The following is a 20,137-nucleotide window of genomic DNA, read 5'->3' on the forward strand; positions in this document are numbered from 1 at the left end:
TTGAGGAGAGATAAACTTTCAGTGGATAACTTATGTAAATCTGTTCAATATTTATCAACAATTATTTATTAAACTTCAGTCAGTACTTCTTCATTTTCTAACTTAGTACTTACTGACTAGAATCTATCAATTATAATGTTGCTGCTATTAGTGCATTTCAAGCATTTATTTATTTATACCGATTCAAGCACTCCCTGAAACATTAATTAATGCAATAAATAGGAACGTTTGTACAACACAAAAGAATTGTGCATACCTGCATCCACATTGCAATTCCATCCTTTGCTGGCCAAAGATATGAAAAAGAGTTCCCCAACAATGACACCATTATCTGATTGCTTTTTCCTTCTGCCAAAATACGCCTCACCTCTGTTCATTACTTTCCTACAGCAGCACTAAGATCATAAAGCAAACAAGATTCCTTTCATTACCTTTGACGGTAGCCTATGCCACAAATGCAGTTTCCCCTCAGGCCTGACAATTTTGCACTCACACCTTCCAACCGCACGACCTCAGTTTCTCAAATAATCCGCTAGCATCCACGTTATCCAGGGTTTTCAGCGTTTCAAAAACACCCGTCACATCCCTTCTCAATGCTGCGCTCACATTGTGAAACTGTTGTTCTGGAGTAGGTTTTCAACCTGCTACCTAGGTACGGCTGCCCGCTATTCCAGCACGGAAATGATAACCAGGCAGTTTCTACAGGCCGACAATCCCCAACATTAGTTTTACACCCAGGTGTCAAGTTGAAAGTCTACACCTCCGTCACACATAATCCTGAAGCTACGTTGTACACGGTTCCACTTGGCTCCTGTCAAGTGTCCCAACAAACGTTCCTGCACAATGTTGACACAATAATGACACTAAGGTGATACAATTGCTTAACCTGACACAATATTTGATATGACAGTTACATGATAATGACACATTCCTCGACCAGTCAATGCTGAGGGTGCAAGTTCCCTCAATCTCTGAATTAAACAGTCCGTAAAAGCTACTGAAACAACACACAACAAAACTGGGACTTCAATTCTATTTTTCTGACAGAAAATTTGGAATGCAAATTGCACAATCAACTAGTCAAATTTTATTCTCATCGATTCAGGCAAGCCAGAGACTCCTTCATGAATGTTAAATTAAAATATAAGTTCCACTATTATATTTTAAGCCATCCTCTGCACACCATCAAGCAAACCTGCACCCGTAATCTACCATAGCAAAAACACCTGATTAAACACATTCCTTACTTGTTCCTTCCAGTCATCGTTCCATCTGATTGGGCATTCCCCCCAACTTGGTGCATCTTGGATCGTTCTATGTGTTCCACGTAAGTCTGTATCATCTGAAAGATGGAAGAACAATTTAGTCACAGCAAACAGGGGAAGGGTGATTAAAATATATCTGATCGAAACTGATAGTACAAATCATCTCAGCACTCTGTCCCTACATTGTGGTATCCAGTCGGTGCTACAATGCTGATGTATAAAGCACAGGGACAGATCCACAAACGATTTCAGGAAGAGTGGTAGCGGTCTGTTACAGTTCACTCAAGGAGTCCAAGTTGCTTTGGAAACATACACTTCTTACATGCATGATGTAGTCCAGATAAATGGGCAGTGATGGTAGAGGCTCCAACTTTCTTTCCGTCACAGCTAGGAATCTCTCCCACTTTTACCACCTGCCATTGACACGTGTTGGAAAGATTTACAGGTCAATACTCAGCCTGTTAGGAACACACCTTCCTTGGCCATCAGGTCCTGGGGTGGGGCTCGAACCCGGAGCTTCTGGCCCAGAGGTAGAGACGCTACACACTGTGCCACAAGATCTCCTTCAGGAGAAGTACATTAGTTTGTTTTTAACCAAATATTTTTCTGCTTTAGTCAATTACATAATTTTGCCTTCTTTCTCACTCTCCACACCGCACCCCACACCCCCCCCACTCACCCAGTCCCACACCACCACCCCTCAGACTCCCAACAGCCCCAAGCAATCACGGAATGTGGTGAGCTGCCAGAACCAACAATGTCTATCAGGCGTTTCTTGATTAAAATCAAAATGTGGTCAATCACAGATTAAAGGTCGCTACCAACAAAGATCTGCAACTTGCAAATCTCCTGAAACTGCTAGCGTGGATGTGAGCCAGGGTGTCAGGCTTCAAATCAGATTAGTCTGTACATTGGTATTGTTCTGAAGCCGTTGAAAGGCACGTTCTATGCACCAGATAATATATATATATATATATATAATGAAAAATATGTATCATATTAAACACATTGCTGCATAACATTCCAAAACCAAACTGGTCTTTCCAACTTTATACCCGAGATCCTACAGTATAGATTTGGCCTACTTCACCTCATCAGTTTACCCTATTATGGTATACAGGCTTATGTAAATACAGTCAGGAATGGGTGGTATGGAGACACTGAAGAATGAGCATGCTGTAATGCAGAATAATGAAGTGGATTTATACTCACAAATCTGCTACATAGTCAATTGCTGACATTAGCCATGTAATCAGGGGAAAAAGCTGAGCAGAGGCTATGAACTAAAGATATAACAGGAAAAGTGGCCCAACCATGGCTAACAAAAGAAATTAAGGATAGTATTAGATCCAAAGAGGTGTCATATAAAGTTGCTAGAAAAAGTAGCAAACTTGAGAGTTGGGAGCAATTTAGAATTCAGCAAAGGAGGACTAAGGGTTTGATTAAGAGGGGAAAAATAGAGTGAGAGTGTAAACTTGCAAGGAACATAAAAGCAGACTGTAAAAGCTTCTATAAATATGTAAAAAGAAAGAGATTAGTGAAGACAAAGGTAGGTCCCTTACAATCCAAAATGGGGGAATTTATAATTGAGAACAAGGAAGCGGCAGAGCAATTAAACAACTACTTTAGTTCTGCCTTCACGGAGGAAGACACAGATAACTTCCCAGAAATACTAGGGAACCAAGGGTCTAGTGAGAAGGAGAAATTGAAGGAAATTAGTATTACTAAAAAACAGTGCTGGAGAAATTAATGGGACTGAAAGTCGACAAACCCCCAGGCCTGATAATCTACATCCCATGGTACTAAAGGAAGTGGCCACGGAAATAGTGGATGCATTGGTTGTCATCTTCAAAAATTCTGTAGGTTCTGGAACAGTCCCAGCAGATTGAAGGTTGGCAAATGTAACCCCACTATTTAAAAAATGTGAGGAGGCAAAAAAAGGGTATTACAGACCGGTTAGCCTAACATCAATAGTAGGGAAAATGCTAGAGTCTATTATAAAGGATGTGATAATAGGGCACTTAGAAAATATCAATGGGATTAGACAAAGTCAACATGGGTTTATGAAAGGGAAATCATGTTTGACAAACCTACTGGAGGTTTTTGAAAATGTAACTAACAGAATAGATAAGGGAGAACCAGTGGATGTGGTGTATTTGGATTTTCAGAAAGCTTTTGATAAAGTCCCACATAAGAGATTAGTGTGCAAGATTAAAGCACATGGGATTGGGGGTAATATATTGGCATGGATTGAGAATTGGTTAGCAGACAGGAAACAGAGAGTAAGAATAAATGGGTCTTTTTCAGAGTGGCAGGTGGTGACTAGTGGGTTGCGCAGGGATCAGTGCTTGGGCCCCAGATATCCACAATATATATCAATGATTTGGATGAGGGAACCAAATGTAATATTTCCAAATTTGTTGATGACACAAAACTTGGTGGGAATGTGAGTGGTGAGGAGGATGTTAAGAGGCGATTTAGACAAGTTGAGTGAGTGGGCAAATACATGGCAGATGCAGCATAACATGGATAAGTGTGAAATTATTTACTTCGGTAGGAAAAAACGAATGGCAGAGTATTATACAAATGGTGTTAGATTTGGAAATGTTGATGTACAAAGAGACCTGGGTGTCCTTGTACACCAATCACAAAGCAAGCATGCAGGTGCAGCAAGCAGTTAAGGAGCCAAATGGTATGCTGGCCTTCATTGAGTACAAGAGCAAGGATGTCTTACTGCAGCTGTACAGGGCCTTGGTGAGATCACACCTGGAGTATTGTACGTAGTTTTGGTCTCCTTACCTAAGAAAGGATATATTTGCCACAGAGGGAATGCAGCAAAGGTTCACCAGGCTGATTCCTGAGATGGCAGGATTGTCGTATGAGGAGAGATTGGGTCAACGAGGCCTGTATTCACTGGAGTTTAGGTGAATGAGGGGGGGATCTCACTGAAACGTATAAAATTCTGACAGGGCTGAACAGACTGGATGCAGGGATAATGTTTCCTCTGGCTGGGGTATCTGGCACAAAGGGTCACAGTCTCAAGATACGAGATAGGCCAGTCAGGGCTGAGATGAGGAGAAACTTCCTCACTCAGAGGGTGGTGAACCTGTGGAATTCTCTACCACAGAAGGCTGTAGAGGCCAAGTCACTGAATATATTTAAGAAGGAAATAGATTTCCAGACTCTAAGGACGTCGAGGGGTATCGGGAGAAAGCAGGAGTATGGTGTTGAAATAGAGGATCAGCCATGATCATATTGAATGGCAGAGCAGGCTCGAAGGGCCAAGTGACCTATTCCTGCTCCTATTTTCTATGTTTCTAACTTACAAACAGGAAGACAGGCAAAATTAAACAGCTGAGTAAACCTGATCTACTTTGTGCCAAACGTAGCAAAACCCATCACAAATAGTGCTGGAATTTCATATGCTTGCAGGGATCATGGTCCCCAGCAATTCAATGCTACTGCTTTAATGTTGGTACAAAATGATCGAAGGGCCATGATTAAAGGGGTCTGGTCAGAGAAGGAGGTAATTTGTTAAAGAGTTCAACCATATCTCCTGCCATGCTTATTAATGATCAGAATAAATAGAATCAGCAGTGAAGTCCATAAACTAAGCCAGTTTTATCAATCAAGCAAGACAGCATGGATGAAAAGAATGAAGACCACACAAACTCATCAGAATAGAAACAAGGGAAACATTGGCAAAAAGGAATAACAGAAGAGCCAGTTAACAATCCCCCTAATGTTATGCACTGATACACCTGAATAAGAACTCTTACCTGTGTTCACAGGAAGGTGTGTTGATAACGTGGCCAAACAGGTTGAGTATCCACCTGCAATTCCTTCCATCATACACCAATGGCAGGCGGTAACAGCAAGAGACATTCCTGGTCAGCCACGTGATGGAAAGAACGTTGGAGCCTCTACCACCACTATCCATAGCTCCAGACTACAACATGCATGTAAAAACACATGTTGCCACAGCAACGTAGGCCCCCTGAGTGATCTGTAACCACTTGTGTTCACAAATCTGACCCAAGAAAAGATATCCAAATATATGTAAAGAATGTGGTCAAAAATGTTTAATGGTTACAGGGTTTAGTTGCAAAGTTAGATTGGAAAAGCTGGGGTTGGATCTCCTTGGAGCTATGGAGATTGGAGGGGGGATTTGATAGGGATGTACAAGATTGTGACAGGTTTAGGTAAGGTAATGTAAGACAAGGAAAGACTCTTCCCATTAGCTGATGGTGCAAAGACTAGGGGACACAGATTTAAGGTCTTGGGCAAGAGATGCAGGGGGGAATATGAGGAAGAACTTTTTTTACGCAACGAGTAATGTCGTGGAACTCTCTGCCCACGAGGGTGGTGGAAGCGGAAACAATCAATGATTTCAAAAGGAAACTGGATGGGCACTTGAAGGAAATAAACTTGCAAGGCTACATGGATTGAGCAAGGAAGTGAGATTGACTGGATTGCCCTGTGGGGGGCTGGCATAGACTCGATGGGCCAAATGGCCTCCTTCTGTGGCGTAAATGGCTCTGGGTCTATGACTCTATTTGCGATCAAACATACATGGGCTACAGGAACGTATTTCACATCTGTAATGCAGCATGAACAGAATTACCTCAGAGCAAGATACAGAAAAGTACAAAAGAATGTAAACCTGTTTTATGCTCTTCCTCGGTTACCCTTAGAAAGAATTACAGAACTCCTGCCTGATGTTGATATTCCTAATAGAGTATTGTGGTACATGAACTTAAATTCATACCCGAGTACAAAATAAACTCTCTACAACCTGAACTACTTAAATTTCTACTTGCATGTTGTGTGAACAGGGTACTAGATGCAAAGCGCTGAAAATGATATTTATTCAGTTCTGAAACTCAATTCTATGACTTATGCTTCCATTTCAATAAGGTACACTATTATCTTCATTCCTGAGCAGTAATCTGGTAGAATGGATCAACCACCTGTGAGAACCCCCAAAATTTTCATTTCATTGGTATCAATGGATTGAAAATCCAGTGGGTTCCATTAAGAATTTACCAACAAGCGATGAAGATAACATTCGTTCCTTTGTGTCTGAAGGATCTTACAGTCGAGTTAATTCTTACCTCATTGTGTCTCAGGTGCCCTGCAGAAACGGCCGTCTCCTACTTCAATGTTGCTCACAACACCCTGCAGTTAGAATGAGTTCCTAATCTATTCCTGTATCAAGTGGTACTGGTGTCTCACAGGGAATCTGAGTTGCTGTGGCAACATGCACTTTTACACACATGTTGCAGTCTGGAGCTATGAATAGTGATGTTAGAGGCTCCAACATTCTTTCAATCACATGGCTGACCAGGAATTTCTCCCGCTCTTACCACCTCCCATTGACGAGTGTTGGAAGGATTTACAGGTTGATACTCAAATCTGTTTGGCTACGTTATGAACTTGGCCATCAAGTCCTGGGATGGGGCTCAAACCCAGTGTTTCTGGCTCAGAGACCAAGTCGCTACCCATTGCGCCACAAGACCTCTCCTGTATCAAGTATCTTGCAATGAACTACAGCTCCCACCTGCATGCATCTCAGATCCCCCTGAGGTGACATTTAGCCTCCAACTCAGTTTTTTTCAAGGACCCTCCATCAAAAATCAGCTTTTTGTACAGAGTAGCTTGCATATGGGTATTCCAATTGTCTGAGCTCTTTACCTCAGTGTGCCTCAGGTGTAACGCGTTGTATTCCTTCTTCATATCTGCTTCCCGCTCCTCCAGTCTGGTAACTGCAATAAAGAGTAGACTCAGTCACATGGCTGAATGAGATCCAAATCATCCGGAATGTTGAAAGAGCCCCATTTAAAAATCAGACAAAACGTAGCAATGTAGAAATGGACACAGAATTTTTAGGGCAGAAAGTTCAGGATTAAATTCAAAGATCAATTTAAAAAAAAGAAACAGTATATATTTTTTTTTAATTCTATACTAACATATAACAGAGAAACTTCACCAAAGAGAAAATTTCAGCCTCTTTGTTCACTTTTGATTATGTGCATGGGGTTGGATTTTTCAAATGAACAATCAAAAATCGAATAAAAACAAAATTCCAAAAAAGCTCCAAAGAACCACAGAACTATAGAAAAGTTATGACACAGAAAGAGGCTGTTCATCCCATCGTGTCTTCGCCAGCCAGAAAAGAGAAAAAAGAAACTAGCCCCTCATTTCAATCCCACTTTCCAGCACCTGGTCCGTAGCTTTGCAGGTTACAGTGCTTCAGATACAGATCAAGTACCTTTTAAATGAGTTGATCGTTTCAGCCTCAGCCACTGATTTAGGCAGCGAATTCCAGGCACCTACCCTTCTGGGTGAAAAAGCTTTTCCTCACGTCCCTTCTACCAATCACCTTAAATCTATGCCCCCTGGTAATTGACCCCTCAGCTAGGGGAAACAAGTCTTTACTGTCTACCCTATCTAGGCCCCTCATAATTTTGTACACCTCAATTAGGCTGCCCCTCAGCCTCCTCTGTTCTAAGGAAATCAATGCTAGCCTATCCAATCTCTCCTCATAGCTGCAATTTTCCAGCCCTGGCAACATTCTTGTAAATCTCCTCTGTACTCACTCCATTATTTATTATGTCCTTCCTGTAATGTGGTGACCAGGGCTGCACACTAAATTCCAGCTGTGGCCCAACTAGTGTTTTATATAGTTCCATCATTACATCCCCACTTTTGTATTCAATAGCTTGTCCAATAAAAGGAAAGCATCCCATATGCTTTCTTTACCACCTTATCCACCTGTCCACCTTCAGGGACCTGTGGACATACAGACCAAGGTCTCTCACTTCCTCAACCCCTCTCAATATCCTCCCATTTATTAAGTGTTCCCTTGCTTTGTTTGCCCTCCCCAAATGCATTACCTCTCACTTTTCTAGATTGAATTCCATTTGCCACTTTTCCACCCACTCAACCAAACCATTGATATCTATCTAGAGACAACAGCTATATTCTTCATTCTATCAGCTACACGGCCAATTTTTGTGTCACCTGTAAATTTCCCAATCATACCTCCCACATTTAAGACCAAAGCATGAATATTTACAACAAACAGCAAGGGCTCCAACAATGAACCCTGTGGAACACCACTGGAAACTGTTTTCCATTTGCAAAAACATCCATCGACCATTATCCTTTGTTTCCTGTCGCTGAGCCGATTTTGGATCCAACTCACCATATTCCCCTATATCCCATGGGATCTCACTTTTCTGACCAGTCTGCCATGTGGGACCTTGACAAATACCTTACTAAAATCCATGTAGACGACATCCACTACACTACCCTCATCAATCCTCATTATTTCCTCAAAAAATTCTATTAACTTAGTAAGGCACGATCTTCCCCAAAAAAAACCATGCTGACTATCCCTGATCAATCTGTGCCTTTCCAAGTGACTGTTTATCCTGTCTCTCAGAACTGATTCCAATAATCTGCCCACCACCAAAGTCAGACTGATCGGCCTATAATTTTCGGGCCTATCCCTCGCACCCTTTTTAAATATTGGGATTATGCTCACAAGCCTCCAAACCTTTGGTATCTCGCCTGTGCCTCATGAGGATTGGAAAGTGATCCTCAGAGCATCTGCTATTTCCTCCCTGGCTTCCTTTAACAACCTGGGATACAGTCCATCTGGCCCTGGTGATTTCTCACTTCGAAGGGGGGGCAGTGGAATAGTGGTAGTGTCACTCGACTAGTGCTCCAGAGACCCAGTGTAATCTCTGGGGAGAATTTCATCCCTGGCAGATGGTGAAATTTGAATTCAATAAAATATCTGGAATTAGAAGTCTAATGATGACCATGAAACCATTGTCGATTGTCATAAAAATCCATCTGGTTCACTAATGTCCTTTAGGGAAGGAGATCTGCTGACCTTACCTGGTCTGGCCTCCATGTGACTTCAGACCCTCAGCAATGTGGTTGACTCTTAAATGCCCTCCGAAATGGCCTAGCAAGCCACCAAGCCACTCAGTTCTCAAGGGTAATTAGGGATGGGCAATAAGTGCTGGCCCAGCCAGTGATGCCCACACCCCATGAACGAATAAAAACAAAAGGAAGAGTCATATGGACTCAAAATGTTAACTCTGTTTCTTTCTTCACAGATGTTGCCAGACCTGCTGGGTTTTTCCAGCACTTTCTGTTTTTAAAATCAAAAATTGAGACACACTGATGTTATTTGTTAAAGAGCTTCCATCTGCACGTGTATGAAAAGTAGAGTTAAGAGCATGTGCAGGGCATTTTGAGAGGTTTCTAAGGCCAAAAATGAGCTACATCATCCTGTCCTTTCAAGGATTCCAAAACCGTAGGAGTATTATTTTTTGCACTGGAAACTCCTTTGGAGCAATGGAATGTAACAAACTTAATGACCTGTTTCCTTAGAGGGATGAGGGAATGCCTGTCAATTTGAGACACATCCTTGAAAATAAGTTCCAACATCTGACTACGGATAAGCTGGTGTGTTTGGGCTTCAGGGTGGGTAGCGCATGCCAAAAGCTCTCTGTAACCCCGGAACCTGCAGTGATCAATCACATCAAGAAAGACAAACATGATGCTATCTTATGAAATGGGGAAGAGTTGTTGGCTGGAGTCAATGAGTTGGACTCGAGCCTGACTCGAGTCAAACAGTTTTTGACTTGGGACTTGACTTGGATGAAACTGACTTGGCAACATTCTTCAGTTTAAAACAGTATTTTTTTTTAAATCCAGGCACGATACAGTCAATCGTTGTTTCTGCACGAGCCACCATGTATGTGATCCAGCATAGGTTTTGTTCTCCTCTTGCCTGATCCCACCCATTGCCAGGTTGGCTGCTTTGGAGACTGGACTGCCATTTCCACAGCAGCGATTGGCCAAACAGCTTATCAATCCGGGACAGTCTAAGCACCAGATTCCCCATTTCCTCTTTCTCACTGACCTCAAGTGAGGAGAGGTCTGTTTGTTGGTGTCAGTGGAAACACCCAGAGGTGGAGGACACAACTCCAACTCATGAGTTAACTAAAGGGTTTCAACCCAGTTCTCGCTGGCATGCGCTACCCACCCTGAAGCCCAAACACAAAAGCTTTCCATGGCCAACCCCCAACTCTGCCATGGTCGCACCCTATCCGACCCAATTTTTCCATGGCCGCCTCCAGCCCTTCTACGGTTGCCCCCGACCCAAGCTTTACATGTCCACGTGCCTGAGCAAGGGAGAGGGGCAGGGGAGAGTGAAAGGAGAGCAGCTTATCAGCACACGCAAGCAAAACCTCAACAGTATTACACATATTACACATCCTAACTACATTAATGTTAAGATGAAAAGGTCACTTTGGTAGTTGCTTCATGTGTTGCTCTTGCAAGCTATACCATAGTCATGTCTTTACCAAAAGTCATATAATTTGATTATAAGAGTTATGAAAGTTCGGTTACAAAGAGAACGCCTGTCTGCAAATCATGTGATACGACCTGAAAAGCCATCCTGAAAAGTAAGTTTTAACATTTTTTTCACTAATTAAACGGAATTTTTACATATGCTTACGTTTGAAGAAACGCCATTCTTTTCTGAATTTAAAGTTCTGAATGACTTCAGATATAATAGTTGTAATATTGTCATTGACATCTTTCATCCTTTTTTCTTTATTCTTCCAATGGGATGCAGGCATCACTGGCAAGGTCAGCATTTGTTGCCCATCCCCAATTGCCCTTGGACTGAGGGCAATTAAGAGCCAACCACATTACTGTGGTCTGGAGTCACATATAGGCAAGCCAGGTAAGGATGGCAGATTTCCTTCCTTAAAGAAAGGAAATTAATCCTTTAGTGAACCAGATGGGTTTTTACAACAACCAATGATAGTTGCCATGGTTACCATTACAGAGACTAGCTTTATATTCTAGATTTCTTAATTGAACTTAAATTCTAACAGCTGCCATGGGATTTGAACCCACGCCCCCAGAGCATTAGGCTGGGCCTCTAGATTACTAGTCCAGTGACATTACCAGTACACCACCATCTCCCCATGAATGACTGTCATAAGTTTCTTCGGCTACTATTAAATTTACAATTGATTATCCTGTCACAATTGTCAGAAAATTTGTTTCCAGTGAGTTGGGAAAGTTCATCTAACAATAGTAATAGGCCTATAGCCTAGGATTATTATTGCTCAGTCAATAAATTGAACAAAGTAAAAGCTTCTTCAACTTCCATGTTTGCATTTTAATCCCTATCAGATTTGCAGAGTACAGTGAAGTAAAGCAAAAAAAAAAATAGGACATGTTACTGGCTTATACTTTTTTTTTAAAAAATGACTTGTGGCTTGTTTTGGGAATAGTGACTTGGTTACAAGTAGGGAGGAAGTTAAAGAACGTATTTGGGATCACCAGCACAATTTTCAGGAACTAATGGAATTCTTAGTAGTCACACATACAAGAATGGCACACAATGGGCTGGACTAAAGCAGAGGGGGACATTAAAAGACCAAGGGTACATAAATATTATTCTTTGACGATGATGGATTCTCCTGTCGCTTTGACCGATGAGAGTTCAGCAAATTTTTTTTTAAAATAGACCAGTTTACAGTTTATAGTCTGGGTTGATGTCATCGCATGTGTGACATTAGCCAAGTCTGAATGTGCACAACCGATTACAAATACCGCATATGACGTCAGTGTTGGATGGAAAGATGGAGGCATTGGCTTTGTACCACACTCGGTTGTCCTGAAGGCACATGACTCTGTTCTCCTCAAAAGGTCAAAATCGCTTTATGACAGAGCCTTCTCTATTTAGGTCTGTCCAAGCTTGTTTTTTTTTTGCTCTTACGTATTGGGATCCAGCTTGCAAGCCCTGAGGTTGACTTTCAGAATGTCTTTATATCTAAATTTGGGATGTCCCATGCTCAGCAGACAGTACAGTAATGCTACTATACAGCTGATTATTCTTTAGAATAAACTTAAAATGAAATTTGTCTTTAAAAATAGTAAATCACCATATGAAACTTTTAGCAGCTCTCTTCACTTTTTGCTCAGTGACTCTACATACAGATCTCCATTCTTCTGGGACCACTCATAATCAAATTGGCTTGGTCAATCACAATGCCATAGGCAGGAACTGTCTACCAAAAAAGCACGACAGGCAGGGACACCTTTTATGGGTACTTTCCAGTCACATTATCGAGGAGTTATAAGCTCAAACAACTTTTGAAAACCTATTGTACAGTCCATATTGTTTCACATAGAACATCACTTAGCTTTAATATAAGTTTCCATTCATAGCATACATATCAGACAATTAGAATTATATTCAAGTCCATTTATAATGCAACCCAATGGTAAGTAAATCCCTATAAATAATTTGTACTTGCTTCAATTCCACACCATAACATATTTTTAAAATTCTTTGTGGGATGTGGGTGTCCCTGGCAAAACCGGCATTTGTTCCCCATCCCTAATTGCACTTGAACTGAGTGGCTTGCTAGGCCATTTCAGAGGGCAGTTAAGAGTAAACCACATTGCTGTGGGCCTCGAGTCACATGTAGGCCAGACCGGGTAAGGATGGCAGGATTCCTTCCCTAAAGGGCATTAGTGAACCAGATGGCTTTTTACAACAATTGATGATAGTTTATTATTACTAAAACTAGCTTGATATTCCACATTTATTAATTGAATTCAAATTCCACCAGCTGCCATGGTTGGGTTTGAACCCGTGTCCCCAGAGCATTAGCCTGGGTTTCTGGATTACTAGTCCAGTGACGTTACCACTACATCATCATCTTCCCACCACCGCACCAACACCCCTATGGTGTATTATGCAGTTATACAAGCTAATACTGTAGCTTATGAAGCATAGTAAGGAAATAGGTGAGAAAAGAACAAATCATCTGATAAACAAAAGGCAAACTGGCAATTACAATGAGACAGTGACTAAAATCCATGTTAAAACTCTAGCAGGAAAGTGGAGACCGAATAAAAGGCATGACAGTGCTTTTGAAAAATAGCGACAATGCCTCTCTGTGTTCGCACTCACACACAGGTCAACATGGGCTTCATGGACCGGATTTTTGATTGCCAACAGGGTCGGGGTCGGGATTGGGTGCAGGCACAATTTAAAATCACCCTCCCAGAGGCGTCTCTGCATTCTGGAGGCATCAGGTGACGCCACAATTTTCAACAAAAAAAAGGGGTGCGGAGGCGGGAAACCAGGAACCCGCTAGCCTCCAATTAATGACCCATTAAGCTCCCTGAGGGGCTTGTTAACAGACCAGGGAAGGCGAGAGGGCAACTTTCAATGCAGAACTCGGCAAATGAATCACAGAAGGTTAGCATGCAGGTAAAGCAAGTAATTAGGAAGGTAAATGGAATTTTGGCCTTTATTACAAGGGGGATGGAGTACAAAAGTAGGGAATTCTTGCTACAACTGAGGGGGCATTGGTGAGACCACACCTGGAGCACTGGTGAGACCACATCTGGAGCACCGTGTACCATTTTGGTCTTCTTACTTGAGGGATATGCTTGCATTAGAGGCAGTTCAGAGATGGTTCACTAGATGAAGGGTTTGTTTTATGAGGAAAGGTTGTGCAGGATGGGCTTTTACTCGCTAGAGTTTAGGAGAATGAGAGGTGATCTTATTGAAACTTATAAGATTGAGGCAGCTTGATAGGATTGATGCTGAAAGGATGTTTCTCCTTGAGCGGGAATCCAGAGCCAGGGAGCATCGTTTCAAAATCAGAAGTCTCCCATTTAAGACGGAGACCAGAGGGGATTTCTTCTCTCAGAGGGCCGTTAAACATTGAAATTCTCCTCCAAAGAAAGCAGTAGAGGCTGGGTCATTGAATATATTCAAGGCTGAGTTAGACAGATTTTTGATCTCCAAGGGAGTCAATGGCTATGGGGGGCAGGCAGGCAAGTGGATTTAATGCCATAATCAGGTCATCCATGATCTTATTGAATGATGGAGCCAGTTCGATGGCTCAAATGGCCTACTCATGCTCCTGTTCCTTGTGATCTTACAAACCTGAACAGTCTGGTGCACATTAATGCACAGCTGTTGGGTTCAAGGTGGAGAGAACTAAAAGTTTAGTTTTAAAAGTTCTAAAAGTTTAGTTTTAGTCTCAGTGTCTGGGGGATCTTGCACTGGGTCGTGTGCAGTTTGAGTTGCTGCAGTGCATCTTGTAGATGGTAAACACTGCTGTTACTGTGTTGTTGGTAGAGGTATTGAATGTTTGTGGATGGGGTACCAATCAAGCGGGCTGTTTTGCCCTGGATGGTGTCGAGTTTCTTGAGTGTTGTTGGAGCTGCACTCATCCAGGCAAGTGAAGAGTATTCCATCACACTCCTGACTTGTGCCTTGTAGATGTGGGCAGGCTTTGGGGTGTCAGGAGGCGAGTTACTCTCTGCAGAATTCCCAGCCTCTGACTGGTACTTGTAGCCACAGTATATATTTGGCTGGTCCAATAGAGTTTCTGGTCAATGGTAACTCTCAGCATGTTGATAGTGGGGATTCAGCAATAGTAGTGCCATTGAATGTAAAGGGGAGATGGTTGCATTCTCTCTTGTTGGAGATGGTCATTGCCTGGCACTTGTGAGGCACGAATATAACTTGCTACTTATCAGCCCAAGCCTGGATATTGTCCAGGTTTGCTGCATTTGGACACGAACTGCTTCAGTATCTGAGGAGTCGCGAATGGTGCTGAACATCGTGTAATCATCAGCGAACATCCCCACTTCTGATCTTATGATGGAGGGAAGGTCATTGATGAAGCAGCTGAGGATGATTGGGCCTTGGGCCTTTGTGCTAGGTATCACTCAAAGGAAGATGGTTGTGGTTGTTGGAGGTCAATCATCTCAGTCCCAGGACATCGCTGCAGGAATTCCTCAGGGCAGTGTCCTGGCCCAGCCATCTTCAACTGTTTCATCAATGACCTTCCTGCCATCATAAGTACCTTAAACAGTATCTTTATTTTGGCTACATGGCCACTTTCCTTGGTACTAACAGTGCTGGCCATTCAAGAAGCTGCCTGCTCCCTTCAGCAAGTAGTGGTTGTCATCTGCCTTTGCTGCTGGCACTCTGCAAGCATCTACCGCCTCCTGGAGGTGCTCAGCAACACTAACTGGGCATGACGCTCGTGTCCAACAGACCCCTGTACAAAACTCAACAAGATAAAAGCAAAATACTGCAGATGCTGTGAATCTGAAATAAAAACAGAAAATGCTGGAAAAACTCAGGTCTGGCAGCATTTGTGGAGAGAGTAACAGAGTTGTTTCTCACCCTTGTTTTCAAATCCCTCCATGGCCCGACCACTCCCTATCACTGTGACCCCCTACAGCCCCACAATCCTTTGAGATTTCTGCATTCCTCCAATTCTAGCCTCTTACCCCTCCACCACAGGCAGCCAAGCCTTCAGCTGCCTAGGCCCCAAGCTTTGGAACACCATCCCTAAACTTCTCCACCTCTCCCTACCTCCCTTCCTTCCTTTTGGATGCCCCATAAAACCTACCTTTTTGGTGAACTGTTGGTCGCCTGTTCTAGTATTACTTCATGTGGCCCGGTGTCAAATTCTGTTTGACAATCGCTCATGAGGGGTCCGAGGGGAATTTTTGCATGCTAAAGGCATTACATAAACGCAAGTTGTTGTTGCTGTTGTTGAAGTAGGATGCCCCTTTATTGTCTTCCATTGCTACAATGCATTCTAAACTTACGTTGGTCTGCATAGTTCTTAGATTTGAGTTCCAGCTGCCTGGTCTGTAGCTCCAGAGACTCCACATGCATCTGAAGCTCCTTCTTCTCCTGTTCCAGTGCATCTTCAAACTCGATAAATTTCTACACACATACAAAACGGGGAGAAAAAAGTAGTTGAGAATTAGGACAGTAAAAAAAAAATTCACATACTAAAAATAGTCAAGCCACATTCAAATGGCAAAAGCCCTTTTTATTTCCCAAATTAGAATTCTTGATTTCATTTTATACACAGCGCACCTTAATACTGTTTATACTAAGTGTATTATAACTTAGATTGAGATTGTATTGTTCAATTAAGAAACAACACTTGCTTCCTTGAATGAAATATTATCAAATATTTAAACTCCAAAAACTCACCAGAGGAAAATATCTACTGAATAACACACATTCCCCTAGCAACCACACTGCCACCAATGAACAGGGTACCTAAGCCAACCAATTAAAATAATTCACACGTTCACAGCCATGACAACATTCGCAAAAGCAAATTCTTTTTTATATAGTTGCTTTGAAAGGGCTCGCATCTTCGGTAATGTTGAAAATTGCCACAATATCTCAATCTGTCTCCCTTTTATTATTGTTTAATGATCTATTTTAAGCTCAAAAGTATGGCACTTATAACCATTTCTGCTTAAATTCCAAATCGATAGGAAACAAGCTGGAGATGCACTGGGTACAGCTTTCCCTGGAAGGCAGACTTGTTACCATATTGTCTATAATAATTAGCCCCAGTTTGTTCACAAGTACTCAATGTATCCTGTAAATATTTCAAATAGCAGCAGTTCCATATCAAGTATATCAGAATGTGTAACAGTGCTTGAAACAATGTCATATACAATGAGTAGAATAAAATAAAAGTACCATATTGTGCAGCATATTGCCTGTATTCTGAAGAAATAAAATGACTACTGTTACACCAGTCCCATGATTAAACTTCAGCTCTCATCATTGTGACCCTTTTAGATATATCATGCCAACGATACCATTCACAATAAAAACGTTTACACTTCTTAATTAAGCACGACATAAAAGAAATCTGCAGCCATGAGTTTAAGGCAGAAATCAGAGCCTGGCGATTGCCACACTGCACACACACATTGGGTTCTCAATTCAGCATTTGCAATATGAAGATTGTGCAGGCACAAAGCTAATGAGACCGCTAAAACGATAGGGTTATACAACTAGTGGTTCTCAAAACTGGGTCCGTAGATAGTCTCTAGGGGATCTGCGAGAAAAAAATGGCCGCATGCAAGCTGGGAAGCTAGGCACAGAGTGCAGTCATAACACAAAAGTAGCACAGGGTGGGCTAGCTGTCTTATCTCAGAGAAGCATGAGAGGGGTACAGAAGTAAATAACCATTTTCTTACAAGCATTATTGAAATGCTCTTTACATGCAGCACTCTCCTATTATGTATATTATACAGCATTATAATTTAGGTGGTGGTGATCAGCGATTATTGACCCATTTGAAAAGAGGTCCTTCAACCAAAAGTGTTTGAAAATCATTGATATATATATCATTTTCTCCATCACAGCCTCTGGTAGGACGGTGAATAACTGAGCTGCACACATCAAGGAGGTCCCAAGTTGAATCCTCAGGTTCTGCTGTGTTATCGGATCTCAGGAGGGGCCATGATAGGGATCATGATGAGGTCAGTGTCATGAAACCATAGCCCGGCAAGGAGTCAAGGCCCTCAGGAGAGTACATGGGGAGGAAGGCAAGTTAGCAAAACAAAAATGAAATTTATGTCTACCTGATGTCCATCAAGTTAACACAATTTATAAAAGGGAAAGGGAAGGAGATTTCGTGGCAATTTGCCACATTATAGAATACGTGAAGTCCTTTCATCAAAGCAACAACGTATAAAGAAAAATTGGTTTTGCGAAAGTTGTCATGGCTGCGCACGTGTGAATTATTTTAATTAGCTGACTCAAGTCTCCTGCTCATTGGTAGCAGGAATTATGGTTCATTAATACTGTAACATAATTCAATATCACTTCCACAACACTGCTGATGCTTCTACATTTGTGGTGAACAAGACGTATCATGAGTTTTTTTTAATTTATTCATGGAATACGGACACTGCTGGCAAAGCAGACATTTATTCCTCATTCCTAGCTGGCCTTCTTCAACAGTTGCAGTCAGGTACTCCCACTCCCAGTGCTAATTGGAAGGGTTCCAGGTTTTGGACCCAGTGATTTATGTCCAAGTCAGGATCGTCTGTGACTTGCAAGTGGTGGTGTTCCCATGCACCTGCTGCCTTTGTCTTTCTATGTGGTAAAGGTCATGGGTTTGGAAGGTGCTGTCAAAGGAGCCTTGGTCAGTCGTTGTAGTGCATCTTGTAGATGATACACACTGCTGCCACTGTGCACCAGTGGTGGACAGAGTGAATTTTAATGTGATGGATGGGGTGCTGATAAAATGAACTGCTTTGTCTCCTGAATGGTGTCAAGCTTCTTGAGTATTGTTGGAGCCACACTCATCAAGGCAAGTGGATTCCGCCACACTCCTGACTTGTGTCTTGTAGGTGGCGAAAAGGCTTTCGGAGTCAGGTGGTTAGTTACTCGCCACAGAATTCATAGCCTCTGACCTACCCTTATAGCCACAGTATTTATGTGGCTGATATAATTAAGTTTCTGGTCAATGGTGACTTGCAAGAATGTGGATTGTGGGGATTTGACAATGGTAATGCCACTGAATGTCAAAGGGAGGTGGTCACACAGTCTTTTGTTGGATATGGTCATTGCCTGGCAGTTGGGTGGTGCAAATGTTACTTGCCATTAACAGTCCAAACTTGGATGTTTTCAGGTCTTGCAGCAGGTGGGTCTGGACTTTTCAGTATCTGAAGAGTTGAGAGTGGAACTGATCACTGGGCAATCTTCAATGAATATCTCCACTTCTGACCTTATGATGCAGGGAAGGTCATGGATGATGTTTATAGGATAGTGATATTAGTCAGACAATGCAGTGACAACCCAGCAGTTTAAACATTGGCATATTTCCTGTCCTTCATAAATACATTGGGGTTTATTTTGAAGTGTCAAGTACAATAGAATGGTTGGTAGATTTAAGCTCTCACGGAAGGGGGGACAGAGTCTACCTAAAATATTCAACCAATCCTTTGATACAACAGCCCCGAAAGTGATATGACGGACAACCCAATCAGCAGTTGTAATGATTCACTACTCTGACTACTGAAAATAAGGCAGGATTTTGAAGCATTGCTGCAATGATTCAAAAGGCTGCAGCTGTGAAGTATTCTAGTTTATTTTTCTTCCCCATTCACTGAACTCTCAGATAAAGCTATGGACTTGAATGTGAAAATGAAATGGTAGCTGGCACAGTAAACCATTTGATAATACACAAACAAGGAAAGGAATGGGAGTGTGCCATCTTAAGTACAGCAGAAGAGTATTAATTCACAAGGTTGCAATCACAGTGAACTTCAAATTTTGCATTGTAATGCTAATAAACTTAGAATAGCTTGTTTGTATTTTGCACCTAAAAACAGAGACTGTTTAAAGCTGAAAGTTGTGGATAGTGAAATGTTATTGTCAAGCAGCTGGGGGACGCTGAAGCAGTGAGCAAACTATCTCATGCTTCCCCTCATGGTCTACAAATAAAATAAAACCATTTTGAAATCCTAGTTAGTAAATCCTCTGGACTTATACTCCCATCTCACATGAACTGAAAGGAAAGGGTTTCAAGATTCACACCATCCCAACAATGTAGGGTTCAGCTCTATTTGCAAATGGTGACCTTGAAATACTGATGATGCACACAGTGAGGAAAAGGGGGTGCAGCAGTTGTAAAGCTAGCCTCCTCAGAAAGGGACATTTCAAAATACCCAACAGGGGATACCTGAAAGAGTGATAGCTCTCTGCAACAAAGAGAGACGTTGGCTGAAAACGTGGAAGATGAGGAGAGTTGCACAGTGATGCTACCCACTAGACTCTTACAGCAACCACCAGTCCCAACTCTGCATGTCGCAAATTGTACTCTCGAGAAGCTTTTGCTCATATACTGCTGGTTTCTCTAACACTTGCAGCCCTTGGGTGTTTAACATGCATACAGTAGTATGGCACACAAATAGGATACAGGTTTACATCAAAACTGTTGCCGCACTGAAATGTG

General features: G+C 42.1%; 1 protein-coding gene across 10 annotated transcripts in view; it reads right to left on the reverse strand.

Annotated features, from left to right (window-relative positions):
* Positions 1 to 20,137, reverse strand: part of mapk8ip3 (mitogen-activated protein kinase 8 interacting protein 3) — a 202,757-nt gene that overhangs the window by 144,023 nt on the left and 38,597 nt on the right. For all 10 annotated transcript variants that reach the window (XM_078559079.1, XM_078559071.1, XM_078559076.1 and 7 more), the window contains exons 2-4: positions 15,963 to 16,083; positions 6,960 to 7,030; positions 1,248 to 1,342 (exon numbers count right to left, since the gene is read on the reverse strand). In XM_078559079.1, the coding sequence (XP_078415205.1) occupies positions 1,248 to 1,342; positions 6,960 to 7,030; positions 15,963 to 16,083 (287 nt within the window). The remainder of the gene's footprint in view (positions 1 to 1,247; positions 1,343 to 6,959; positions 7,031 to 15,962; positions 16,084 to 20,137) is intronic.

The sequence above is a fragment of the Cetorhinus maximus genome, chromosome 15 (genome assembly GCF_964194155.1).
Source record: "Cetorhinus maximus chromosome 15, sCetMax3.hap1.1, whole genome shotgun sequence".
Taxonomy (NCBI): Eukaryota; Metazoa; Chordata; class Chondrichthyes; order Lamniformes; family Cetorhinidae; genus Cetorhinus; species Cetorhinus maximus.